This window comes from Giraffa tippelskirchi, chromosome 13 (genome assembly GCF_054371585.1).
Source record: "Giraffa tippelskirchi isolate mGirTip1 chromosome 13, T2T-mGirTip1v1.2.pri, whole genome shotgun sequence".
NCBI classification, from domain to species: domain Eukaryota; kingdom Metazoa; phylum Chordata; class Mammalia; order Artiodactyla; family Giraffidae; genus Giraffa; species Giraffa tippelskirchi.
The window spans coordinates 20,120,984-20,134,354 of record NC_137287.1 but is presented as its reverse complement, the minus strand read 5'-3'; the positions used below and the strand labels follow the sequence as shown (position 1 = coordinate 20,134,354).

Below are 13,371 nucleotides of genomic sequence, written 5' to 3'. Positions count from 1 at the left end.
CCAGGAAGCTTCATGGTCTTGTATGTTTCAATCATTTTGTTTCTCCTTTTGATGGCCTCTTGCTGATCTTTCTTTTTTAAAAAATTAATCATCAACTCCTCCATCTTGACTCTCTGTGCATTTGCTTAAGTCTTGAGATCAGAGTTATTTTCCTGCTGCTTTGGATTCATTTACAAGAGGGAGCCTGTCTGGTTTCATCTTGGAGCGTCTATTCATCTTGTTATTTAGCACTGGCTCAGAGACCCAAAGATGGAGGGTTTTGATAATTAAGTAATTTAAATGGGACACCAAAGAAACCTCAGCGGAGTTTAGTGTAATGTGTGATCGGAGGGAAATGAGCTGGGCTAGGTTTTGACTATTTAATGAGCTTTCGGAAAGTAATTACTTGAAACTTGGGTCCATTTGACTAATATTTTTTCTTCTGTCTTGTCATTTTCACAAGCGCTTTACTGAGAAATGCAAATATTATCTGAATGAACGTGCCCTTTGCTTTGGTCAAACTCTCGTTTCCTCGTGGTGGCAGGAGGAGAATTTGAAGATATTGAAACTGTTCTCGTTAAATGCATCAGTAACTGCGTAGAAGTCATTCTTAAATCAAAATGCACCATGTGATATTTCTGACTTGAAGTTCAGGGCCACATTCAGGCTGAAGTGTGATTAACTGTAAGGGACTTTGCTCCGGGACCAGGAGCAGCAGACACTACTGTCGGGTCCTCCTATTAGAAAGACCTGGCTGGGAAATTACTGCTGGGATGAAAAGCCAAAAATAAAGATTTAGTTGGGACTCTTCTTTGCACTGTCTTCCCTCATTCATAGGAGCGATCATTTCTGAGAGTCGCACATTTCCTCTTCTGAAATTCATTCTGCATTTCTCTTTCCCTTGAAGCTGATGACCAAACACCCAGGCAAACGCCTGGGTTGTGGACCTGAAGGTGAACGTGACATCAAAGAGCATGCGTTTTTCCGGTATATTGACTGGGAGAAGCTTGAACGCAAAGAGGTTCAGCCCCCATATAAGCCGAAAGCCGTAAGTAAACTGTTCTCTAGAGGCGGTTGGGTCCACGTCATAACAGGCTCTTTTCCTCTCTCCGATGTGTGTGCCCTTGATACTCTCCAAGGGGTGGACCTCAATGAACATGTCTATAAGTGTTCATATTTATACTCCAAGGCAGCAGGTCCAAAAATGGAGATTTCCGTCAGCACAGCCTCGATATATGCGGGAAAGACCATGGATGTTGTGTTTTCGTTTTATTGATTCAATTATTGTAACCGTCTGAGCTGGCAGCTTTGGGGGAATGGTTTTTGGGTGAGCCGAGTTCAGATCCATTTTTGGACTGTGATAAAGAATCTAATTTCGCCCTCGGTCTTTCCTTGGTTCGACTGTGTCATTTTCTCTTCAAACTGACATTGAAAAGGTCATGTTGTTTATCTCAACAGTATTTAAATTTAATTCTGAAATATACACTCCATCTGAGTCAGTAAAGAAGACAGAACCCTCAGCCAGCTCCCACCCAAGGCGAACCAGAATGAAGCAGAGGCTGGTGTGCTTGTAACGCCCTCCTGGAGGCTCTGGGTGTGGATATGGTTCTCGGAGAATTGTTGTAAGAGTGAAAGTCTCACATTTCCCAAAGTCGTGTGCATGCGGGAGCGCTTCCATCCCCAAGGACTCGGCAGGGAGGAGGAGTTTTCTCCTGGATTAATCAGGACCGTGATTCTACCGGAAGGATATTTCTTTGTTAAAGTACAGGGGAGACGTGGTGACTTTATTATGGGTTGTAACTGCTGGCTAAGGCTGAAAAGTAGTAAGGCTGAACATAAACTTTGTCATCGAAACCAGAAGTCGTGAGGATCTCAGATGTGAAAAATCATAGTGAAAATGCTGCTTGTTTTGATATTATTAATTTCATGACCACTTACCTGGCCATATTAAGCAGTTCACATGTAGCATCTAAGCAAATCCTCAAAAGAAAATATTATGCAGGTGCTGTTATTCCATGTCATGGAAGAGGAAATGGAAGCTCATAAAAGTTGAGTGCTCTGTCCAAGTTCATTCAGCCAGTGTGTGAGGAAGCGAGGATTCAGAGTCTGACTCCGTTAGAGGCAGTACCAGGATGCCCAGAGCAAAGGACATGTAGTTTAAGAAAGCCTCCCAGGTGCTTCTCACATCTCCCAGCCCTGCACAGCCCAAATGATTAGATTCACAGAATCCCTGATGAGTCCTGTTTCTTTCTGGACAATTCCTGGTGTTCAGTCTTGGGGTCCTTTAGAGGCAGTGAGTTCCACACTGTGATCCTTCTGATTGTTGCCAGTGTGTATAGTGATACCAAATCAGCCTCCTCAGAATTTCCATCACTGAGTCCTGTTCTGTCACCCAGAGCCTCTCTCTGATACTCTGGAAACCTGCAATTTCTGGGCTAAACACGCCCCTTCTCCACCTGTAAGCATGTCCCATATGACATCACCTGTTGTCCTCCAGGTTAGCAACATCCATCTTGAAATGCAGACACAGGGTTGAGCACAGTATTCCTAATCGTGTCTGACCCTCATGAATACAGTGGCTCCAATAAACTATCTCTTTGTTGTTTTACATCTGGAGAACTTGGACAAGTCATTTCCCCTCTCTGCTCCTCTATTGCATTGTCTGTAATACAGAGATGACAACAGTTTTCTCCATCACAGGAGGGTCATGATGCATAAAGCACTCAGTACATGACCGGTACACAGTAGGCACTCTGGGAGAGTTGATGATGATTTTTGTTAGCGACATGTCATGTGTTGGTCAGTGTCTCGGGTGCAGGGTCTTTGAAGGGGCAGAACAGTGTAGGGTCCTGCTGGTGCTAGTCCCTAAGATAATGACCGTGTGTGTGCTTGGGGTTCACGTAAATACCTGCATGTCATAGGCAGTATCATCATTTTTATTATATGTAAGAAAAGATCAAAAAGCAATCTGAAAGACAAGAGTGGGTTCTCCAGTCAGGAAACGAGGAACATGAGGGGGCACACACACCCTATTTGGGTTTTGCAGGGCTATTCATCAGGTCTCAATATGCAGATCAACCTCTCTCCACTTGGCTAGAGGAGAGATATATATGCCCCCATCCCCACCAGAATTGAACCACTGACATTTGAGATTCATTCCTTTCTTGGAGAGCAGTGGTTTTCAAAGGGTGGTCCCCAGACCAGCAGTATCACCTAGGAACTTTAGGAATGAAATTCTCAGGCTCCCACCCCAGGCCTCCTGAATCAGAAACCTTGCCGTGGGGCTCTCAAGGTGAATCTGATAAACACTCCAGGCTGGGACTCACTGCTGTGGAGTTCATGGTCAAAAGCTCTTGCAGGGAAGCTAGACAGAGGCCAAAGGAACGTGGCAGGGAGAGAAATCTCTTTAAGAGGAAGACACTGGTTTTCACGCAGTCTGAGTGAGGAGGGGTGCCTTCCAGGAACAGGTCACAGACTCAGATGGCTACAGAGGCCAAGCAGGTAATGTCAGTGAGGGAGATGGGAGTGGTTTAAAGAGGGGCAGACGGGGGAGCTGGTGGTTCTCAAAGCTCAACAGGTGGGCGTTCATCTCCAGTTGGCCAATTGGAGGGTCCTGTGGATCATCATTGATTATTATTTTCTTTTTATCTTATTCATGAAAGTAAGAGTGATCTTTCCCTGAGGACCTTCTATGAGGCAGGCATGGGGCCAGCCAGGTCGGTCCTATGGGAGATGCAGACTCTGCGCTGCTGCATCCTCCTCAGGACTTTTGTATGAAATTTCACTATTTAAAAAAACATATCAACAACATTTTAAAAATTAAACACAACTCAAGTCAAATAAAACACCCATGAACCATATGTGGCTGTCAGTTTATGACCTCTAGGGTAGCGATCTTGCAGAGTCTGGTTGAAGTTTAGCTGGGTCCCATAAGTACTGGTTACTTACAACCAGAGTCCACTTTGGCTGGTTAAATATTTTGAATATTCACCCTGGCTCACAGAGGGTGCTCAGGAAAAATGAACTGTTCTTATCATTGATTTCACAAAATGGTTATAACAGCTAGTGATGATCTATAGGATCCTTCAACTGTTCTGTATTGGATATGGTTTTCAACCAGCTGATGTCTTGAAATGTTTGTGTGGTTTAACAGTGACCTTCAAAGTACAGTGACTGGACTGGGCTGTAGACTTCAAGATGTTCTGCCATCACCTCTAAGGGGAGGAGACACTGAATAAAGAATTTCTAATTCCTAGGGTAAATTCAAAATAAACATAATAATGTATACACTGGACTTCCCTGGTTGCTCAGCTGGTAAAGAATCCGTCTGAAATACAGGAGACCCCAGTTCGATTCCTGGATCGGGAAGATCCCCTGGAGAAAGGATAGGCTACCCACTCCAGTATTCTTGGGCTTCCCTGGTGGCTCAGACAGTAAAGAATTGACCTGCAGTGCAGGAGACCTGGGTTCGATCCCTGAGTTAGGAAGATCCCCTGGAGGAGGACATGGCAACCCACTCCAGTATTCTTGCCTGGAGAATCCCCATGGACAGAGGAGCCTGGTGGGCTACAGTCCATGGGGTTGCAAAGAGTTGGACATGACTGAGCGACTAAGCACAACACAGCACAATGTATACGTCACACACTCATTTGATTCGACTTGGGTATATGCCTTTCACATAGCAGTTGCCAGCCCTAGAGCCCCCAGCCGCCATCTGAGGATTTCACATTTTCCCTTTCCCCACACTTTCTGAAAGGCCATGGTGAGTGTGCAGAGTTCCATGTGCCTCTCAGGATATTGAAAGGCATGCATGTATCTGTCAGTGTTTCTGACTCATGCATGCTATTAAATAGAGTGCAACAAGAGAAAGAAAAACCACGGGGCAGTAACAGAGGATTATATTCAAACACCAGTGAAGGGTGCTATTATTGGAGGTTCATTAAAATAATTTTAAATGGATTTTTAAAGTCGTTCTCAGTGCATCTTTTATTGTGGCAGGAGCTGTTCACATAGTATCATTGGAAACTACTGAAATATACTGGCTTCATGTATTGTTTCAGGGTACAAGAGTAATTTTTTTTAATGTGCATCCGATTGTGTCATTCTCTTGCTTAAATCTCCCCCCCTCCCCACCTTACGCTGCTCCACCAATGGCTCTCTGCCCGCCCCTGGGATAATGTCTATTGCATATATGGCTTTTAGGGTCTTTCTCAAACCAGCCTCTACTGCCTCCCCAGGCTCCTGACTTCAAGAACTGGCATTGCTGAGTGTCGTTCAGCTCCTCAAACTCGAAGCGCCTTCCTTCCTTTCCTGGCTCTGCCACCTGGGAACCCCGGAGCCGTCCCCTGCACCCTCCCTCCCTCCCTAACCCTCCTGGTACCTTCCTCCTTCCTCCTCATCAACCCAGTAACTGTCACCCACTCAGGGAAGCTCTTGTCAATTGCCGAGTAGGGATCATCTGCTAAAGTCCTATCAACAAACGCATCACACTTTGTCGTAATTGTTCAGTGTAAGGTCTGTCTTTCTGGCGAGACCAAAAGACTGTTTTTTCAGTGTTGGATCCCAGTGCTTAGCGTAAGGTTGAGCACATAACGAGTGCTTAATAATTTTTAGTGAATAAGTGAATGATTCAATGAATGGCTGTCAAATAAGATGTTGCAGTGCACTGTGCTAAGGAACATACTGAATTCTTTAGGGATATTTATTAGCGCACAGAGGGGTTTTTTCTAATGTCCAGCAGCAAAGCTCAAATAAATTGGTTGTTGTATAAGTTACCCTATTTATAAAGGGCTATAATTTGGGTACTGAATTGTATCTGTCATAGCATCATTTGGCTGTGTGATGAAAGATCTGATGATGCAATGCATAAATTGTTGGACTTGGGGTGGGGAGGCCTGTGACTTCCACAGCCTGTCATTGCCCAGCCGATGGTACAGGTGCCATGATGTAGCCTAGCAGAGCTTTTTAAGCATGGACGTGCACACAGAGTCTCTTGGGCATGTGATTAAAATGTGGGTTCTGATTCAGCCAGTCTACATTAGAGCCTGAGATGCTGCATTTCTGTGACGCTCCCAGGTGAGATGCTGCTGCTGCCCCATGGCCTAGCAAGGGCTAGAACATGGTTCTGTGGGGTGCCACTAGCCAGTGAGTTGACTGGTAGATCCTGTTGTAATTGGTGTGCCATGTAGCATGGTGAGGGCTGTGCTGAAGAGGTGTACAGGCTTTAGTACAGAATGTTCTTGGTATGTGGCTTGGGACGCCTGGCAGGGTGTTGTGGGTCAGTGTGTGGTGGGTGGGAGGTGCTGGCTTGTGGGTGAAGGGCGGAGTATGTGACTGGGTGTGTCGTGGGGCAGTGGGCTGAGAAGCGGTGTATTCTGGTTCTGTCTTCTAGTGGAGGTGTTATGGATCCTCCATTCAGCACCTGTTTATTGAGGTTAGATGCTCTTCTAGGTCATAGAGACACAACAGTAAAAATAATAAAAATCTCTGCCCTTGTAGAACTTATCTTCTAGAGGGAATGGGCAAATAATAAGTATAGAAATCAGTGGATATGTTTGTTAGAAGTTGATAAGCATTATGGAGGGGTGGGGACCTGGAGAGCTGGGCCGCAGAGAGGTCAGTTTGATAGTTTCTCTATTTATTTATTTGACTGCATTGTGTCTTCGTTGTGGCACTCAGGCTCAGTAGTTGCAGTGTGTGGGCTCCTCACTTGCTCGAGATGTGTGGGATCTTAGTTCCCTGACCTGGGATCAAACCCTCATCCCCTCCATTTCAAGGTGGGTTCCTAACCACTGGACCACCAGGGAAGTCCCTGAGAGGTCAGTTTTAAATAGGGTCGTTGGAAAGCCTCACTGAGAAAGTGGCATTTCAGCAAAGAGGGGAAGAAGGTGAGGGAGGGAGAGAGCCATGTGTATATCTGGGGGTGAAAGTGGTTTGGTAGTATTAACAGGTGCAAAGGCCCTGAGGCACATGTAAAGGCCCTGAGGCAGGAGCTTGCCTGGCACATCTAGGAAAGAGCAGAGAGTCCAGGTGGCTGAGCTGAGTGAGCAAGGGAGAGAGTAAACGGAGATGAGATCAGAGAGGCCATGTGAGGAGCAGGTGGTATAGGCCATTGTGGGATCTTTGGCTTTTACTCCAACTAAGATGGGCAGAGAAATAGCTTGATCTGACTGTTGTGGGGACAGGGGTAGGTTGCTGATCCAGGTGAGAGGTGCTCAACACATGGACAGGATGATGTTCTAGCCTCCAAGTTGAGTTCATCTTGGCTTCCCCAGTTCCTCCCCAGTTCCTGGCACCTGGTGGGTGCTCAGTAATTACCCCAGGGGCATGAAGGAATGGATGAAGAAGACTCCAGACTACCTGCATAATTGCCCTCAGGTATAAAGTGATGGCTGAGTGTTGGGCCTGGTGAGAATTAGGGTGAACTGATGAAATAGATAGTCATGGAAGCTTCTGGAGTCCAGACTGCCAGCTTGAGGGCATAGAGCAGGGCGTAGTCATCCAATGGATTATATTTCTTCGGGTCCATGTGAATGACATCGTGATGTGGGAAGTTCCATGTGCCAAGGGCTGTAACCGGAAGCTCCCACTGGGTGACCAGCTCAGAATTTGGCTGTGCTGTAGTGGAAGGTGCATTGAGGCCACTCAGTGGTGAGCATGTTTTATTGGAGAATTTGTAGTATGAGGTGCTATAGTCTCGCAGACGTTAGCAAGATAGTGTGTTAGCCATTCGTTCGTGTCCGACTCTTTGCGATCCCATGGCTGTAGCCCGCCAGGCTCCACTGTCCATGGGATTCTCCTGGCAAGAATACTGGAGTGGGTAGCCATTTCCTTCTCTAGGGGATCTTCCCAACCCAGAAATCAAACCCAGGTCTCCTGCATTGTAGGCAGATTCTTTACCGTTTGAGCTACCAGAGAAGCCCAGGCTAGCGTAAGGTCTTTAAATCAAAATGCCTGAATGAGTAACGTCCACTGGTGTCCATGACACCTCATGCAGGGCTCACTGTGAAAACAAGGAAGGGATACTGACCTTGGGCTTGAGGCTCAGCCGCCCCATGGAGGCAGCCCTTGGATCAGTTTACCCAACGGGCAATGCAGCAAATTGAAGAAGCAGAGAAAAGTATTAATAACAAGGCAACAAGGATGTCCTATTTCCATTACAGTCCAGAGAGCCTTCATCGCTAGGGTGTGTACAGCCATCTGCCCACTAGTAAACATGGCTCTAGTCTTGTTCTAAGACATATCTGATCATCGGTTCACTCTGGGCAGGAGTTGAGTACAGCTGGGCGGGACATAGACACTAAGAAGAACCCTTTCCCTACATCCTTTCATCCTAGCTGGCCACTGGTTACTGTCTAGGTGTGATCAGCCTGCTCACCCCTCCTTCCTTCCCTCCCAGCCTTGGTATCAGGCTCTCAGACTCCAACCACACACGTACAACAGGCTAATGCCAATCATTTCTGCTCTGGTTACCTCATCTCTAGTCTCATCACCAGAGAAGGCAATGGCACCCCACTCCATTACTCTTGCTTGGAAAATCCCATGGACGGAGAAGCCTGGTAGGCTACAGTCCATGGGGTCACTAAGAGTCAGACACGACTGAGCGACTTTACTTTCACTTTTCCCTTTCATGCACTGGAGAAGGAAATGGCAATCCACTCCAGTGTTCTTGCCTGGAGAATCCCAGGGATGGCAGAGCCTGGTGGGCTGCCGTCTATGGGATCGCACAGAGTCAGACACGACTGAAGCGACTTAGCAGCAGCAGTCTCATCACTTTTTGTAAAGCCCTGTAGAATTTTGAGGCATCTGCATATCTGGAAAGTCTTGGCATCTCGCAAACTAAAAAACAAACAGAAAAACCCAACAGAGCCTCTTATCCCCCACTGTATTTTATTGAGCCTTTCATTTAATATTTTTTCCAAAATACCACATAGGTTACTTACTGGATCACATACCATTACTCGCATCTTCTGGGCGTCTAAATGCCGAACTGCTTCAGAGACTCAGTCGTGCTCACAGGACTGGGTTCTTAGTAATTCTGTCATCTGAAAACACTGTTTATGTAGCTGAGGTCAAAAGCGTCAAGCACTGCTTTAATGAGCTGCAATTCTGTTCATGTGACATTCTCCTCCAAAGCCAATTGCCCTTTATACTGTGTGAGTAAGTGTCTCTGTGTGTGTATCTGAACGTGTGTTTGATGTGCTGACATTTCTGAATTGAAGCCACAAAGCATAACCTTTGTATGTTTGCTATTAAAACTCCAAATTCAAGGCTTAAGAAAAGGAGCCAACTTTTACTTAATATGATTTATTTAAGAATAGAACTTAGCTCCCCCAAGGTACCAAATGCTGAAGAGAATAATACCTTTTTGAATATTAGGATTTAAAATACTTTTTTATAAAACCTGTACTATTCAAATACACTGGAAAAAACATCGAGCTCTTCCAGCAGAGCCAGGCAGCTGTGTTCAGGGCCTTCCAGGCATTACCTCATTCAGTTCTCACAACCCTATGAGGTGGGTGTCATTGTCACTGTATTGGAGATATGAGGGCATGAAACTTGGAAAGGTTAGGACATCTGCTCAAGGTCCAGCAGCTAGGAGGTGGAACCATGGATTCCACCTGCCCAGTATCTTGGAAAGATTATTAGAAGCACTTGGAGCCCCTTTTAATAAGGTCTGTGATCGCACTGATGGGAGAGAACCATGATAACAGTGTCTAATGGTGTCCGTTACATAATAGAAAAAGACTAAGTATTCCTACAGTTCAAATGAATTAAAATTTATTTTAAAATATTGCAACAAACAAGTAGCATATTCACACCTTTTACAATTTTCTGGCAGGATTTTTAAAAGATGCAAATCTCACTTGTTCTGAAGGCGCTGATGTCAAGGCTGACAAAGACAGCAGACACTGAATAACCCTTGGATGCGGGGTATGGCAGCATCTGAAATGAGGCACTCGGGACAGGCTCATTAAGAAGTAGACGTTTCCCCACCCAGTTCTGTTTGTTCTCTTGGTTATTCAGAGTGTGGAGTTTGCAGAGATCTTAATCAAAATATTAGGAGACCTTCCTACACCGACTAACAAACAGCCAAGAATTGTTTAGAACATGCAGCCTAGAGTCTGTGTATCTCTTTATCTCCCTTTCCATCCGTCCATGGAAAACCTACTTAAGCTGCGGATTCAGCCGGACTCCCTTTGAAAGATGGTTCAAGTTGACAGGTCCCTGGGCCAAATGAAGTTTCTAAATCATTTGCCAGGTGCATGACTTTGAGCTGTCCCCTGGCAGAGGAGCCAATGGTTTGATTGAAATGGTAGGTGGAAAGGTCACATGCTAGGAGAGAGCATGAAGCTGTTAGGATATATCTGGCCATGACCACTGAAATATAACAGCAGTCAAAAATTGAAAATACTTTAGAAGTGGAATTCAACCCCTCCATTCTGTAGATGAGCAAGCGAAGGCTGAGTTTTGCCCAAGGGACTTACATGGGGAATATGACAGAACCAGAACAAGACAACTAGCCCTCCATTGAATGCATGCAAGACCTTAATAATAACAACTATTTATGACAGTGACAATAAAATGGGTCAGCCATATGTTATGAAATTATTCAATTTTACTAGAAAGTGGAGCACACTATCTAATCTAGTCACCTCATTTCACCTTCACAACAACCCCCTGAAGTAGATGCTATTATTACCTCCCTTGTACTGGTAAGGAAACAGGCTCAGAGAGGTTAAGTAACTTGCCCATGGTCACAAGCCAATTTAATTTGAAATCCTATCAGTCTACCTCCGAAGCCCGTATTCTTGCCCTCCATGATGTTTCTTCTCTTTTGTCCCAACCCGGCTACACAGATGTGGGATTTGAACCGCTCTTGGTCAAGTCCCGAGTTTAAATACATTCCTGGGGGATGGGCTCTGTTGGGTGAATGTCCATTAAGTCTAGCTCCTCAGTTCTGCTGTCAGCTCTGCCCAGGTTGTAATGCTTATCACAGCACCCCAGAAAGCTGTTGACCAAAAGTTGGGAGAACTCGAGGAGATGAGCCCATGGATCCAAGGAGACTGGGTCAAGCAGAAGGAATATGGACAGAGAGTCAGCAGAGCCAGGATTCAAACACCAGCCTTGGGAATCTCCTGGCAGTCCAGTGGTTAGGACTCAGCGCTTTCACTGCTGTGACCTGTGTTCCATCCCTGGTTGGGGAATTAAGATCCCACAAACGATGCGGCGCAGCCAAAAAAAAAAAAAAAACCAACAAACAAAACATCAGCTTTGCAATTCAGCAGCTGAGTGAAGGTGGGCAAGTAAGTGGACCCCTCTGAGCCGCCACAATTGTAGGTGCTCTGATCTCAGCCAGGCTCTTAAGCCTTCCCCATCAGTCCCTCTCTGAGTCTCCTGGGCAAGTCCCCAAACCTTCTCTTTCCTGAAGGTCCGCCAACTAAAGTTCCAGTCATCTTGGTCTCAGCTGATAGCCCCATCTCGTAAGTTGGGGGGAAATGGGGGCTTGTGGGTGCCCCTGGGTGGGTGGCTTTCCTGCTCCTGCACAGACATCTTGACCTCTTTGACCTCCCTCTGTCTGTGTGTCAACAAACAGGTGCCTCCCATGAAGACGTTCCCGTTCTGCTCTGAACCCCCATTCTCCCATGTCCTTTGCATGTCTACTCTGGCCAGTCTGTGTCCATAGCTTCTCCATATATTAATCAGAACTCCCCAGTACTCTTGCCTGGAAAACCCATGGATGGAGGAGCCTGGTGGGCTGCAGTCCATGGGGTCTCGAAGAGTTGGACACGACTGAGCGACTTCACTTTCACGCATTGGAGAAGGAAATGGCAACCCACTCCAGTGTTCTTGCCTGGAGAATCCCAGGGATGAGGGAGCCTGTTGGGCTGCCGTCTACGGGATCGCACAGAGTCGGACACGACTGAAGCGACTTAGCAGCAGCAGCAGCAGGGTTGCAAATAGGAACCTGATTCAAACTGACTTAACAGTATTTAGTTGTGACTGGATCCAGAGTCTGGACCGTGTCAAAAGCAATCCATTTCTCTGTATCCCTTAAGATTGCTTTCCTCTCTGTTGACTTCTTTATTTTCCAAAGTTTTTCTTAGGTACATAGCTGCTCCAGACCTACATCTCATTATTTTCACAATTCCTGCTGAAAGAGAGCTTCCTTTTTCTAAAATTTCCTGCAGCCTGGAACTCAGTCTTGTTGGAAGATGTTCAGTCATATGTCCATCTCTAAAGCAATCACTGTGCCCAGGGGATGGGATGTTCTAATTGGCCAGATCCAGGTCACCTGTCAAGGGTCTGCCCCTGTCTAAAGTGGACATCTTGCAGAGGGGAAGGAGTGGGTTCTCCCAGAAAAATAAAGCTGCTCGCTGTGCCTGCAAACCAAGCAGATGCCCACTCTAGCTCTTTTCTGATTCATTCTGTTCAGCACAGAAACATGCAAAGTCTCTCATCCTAAAAATTTCTTCCCTGGAGACTGGGATCTCTCCGTTCTACCACTGCTCTATCTTTTCATACAAACTGGATGGAGTTCCTGCTCCCTCCACTTCTTTCCCTTCCATTCTTTAAATGGTTCAGTGCAATCTGGCTTCTGCCCCCACCATTCTATTGAAATCTCTCTCACTGAGTCAGCAGTGATCTCAAAATTGCCTCCTCTCGTAGACTTGTCTTTTCTTTCTTGACCTCGTCAAACTGGGTGCTTTGATCTTCCTTCCTTAAGAAAAAAATCTGGAAAGAGTTTAAAACTTCCAGCAGCATCAAAAGCTATGCAGGGAAATTAAGTACCTCCCTATAGACCCCTAACTAGGCTCCTTTGTTCTTCTTCCCAGAGCCACCCACTGTGACCGGCGTCCTGGGTGAGCTTCTGGAGAGGTCCTCCACGTCACACATGAGGGTGTTAGTGCTCGTCTTCAATTCCTACCCCTCGCTTTGTTCCCTTCCATCTTGGAGAGGTTTTTTTTTTTGTTTTTCATCAGCACTACCTTGTTTTCATGGCCCTTAGCTGGCTGACTTTCTTCCTACTTCCACAACCATTCCTGGTTGAAAAACTGACTCCATGGAGACTTTTTTTTTTAGTTTTATTTATTTATTTATTTATTTATCACCAAAAGCATTTTGTATTGGGGTATAGCTGATAAACAATGTTGTGGTAGTTTCAGGTGGATATGCATGTACATGTATCCATTCTCCCCCAAACTCCCCTCCAGGCTGCCACATCACATTGAGCAGAGTCCCACGAAGACTTCTGATGACAGTAGAACTTGGAGGACCAAGACATGATGATGACCCAGAGAGGGAAAGATCCAAAGTGTATTTCTTGTTTATTTACAAGTACAGTTTCTTAAAAACAATTACAAAATGCCCTCCAATTAGGGTATGAAACAC

The 13,371-nt window shown here is 45.8% G+C and overlaps 1 protein-coding gene across 2 annotated transcripts in view; it reads left to right on the top strand.

Annotated features, from left to right (window-relative positions):
* The window catches only part of PRKCB (protein kinase C beta), a 367,575-nt gene that overhangs the window by 336,140 nt on the left and 18,064 nt on the right, over positions 1-13,371 (top strand). For both annotated transcript variants that reach the window (XM_081554487.1, XM_081554486.1), the window contains exon 16: positions 887-1,027. In XM_081554487.1, the coding sequence (XP_081410613.1) occupies positions 887-1,027 (141 nt within the window). The remainder of the gene's footprint in view (positions 1-886; positions 1,028-13,371) is intronic.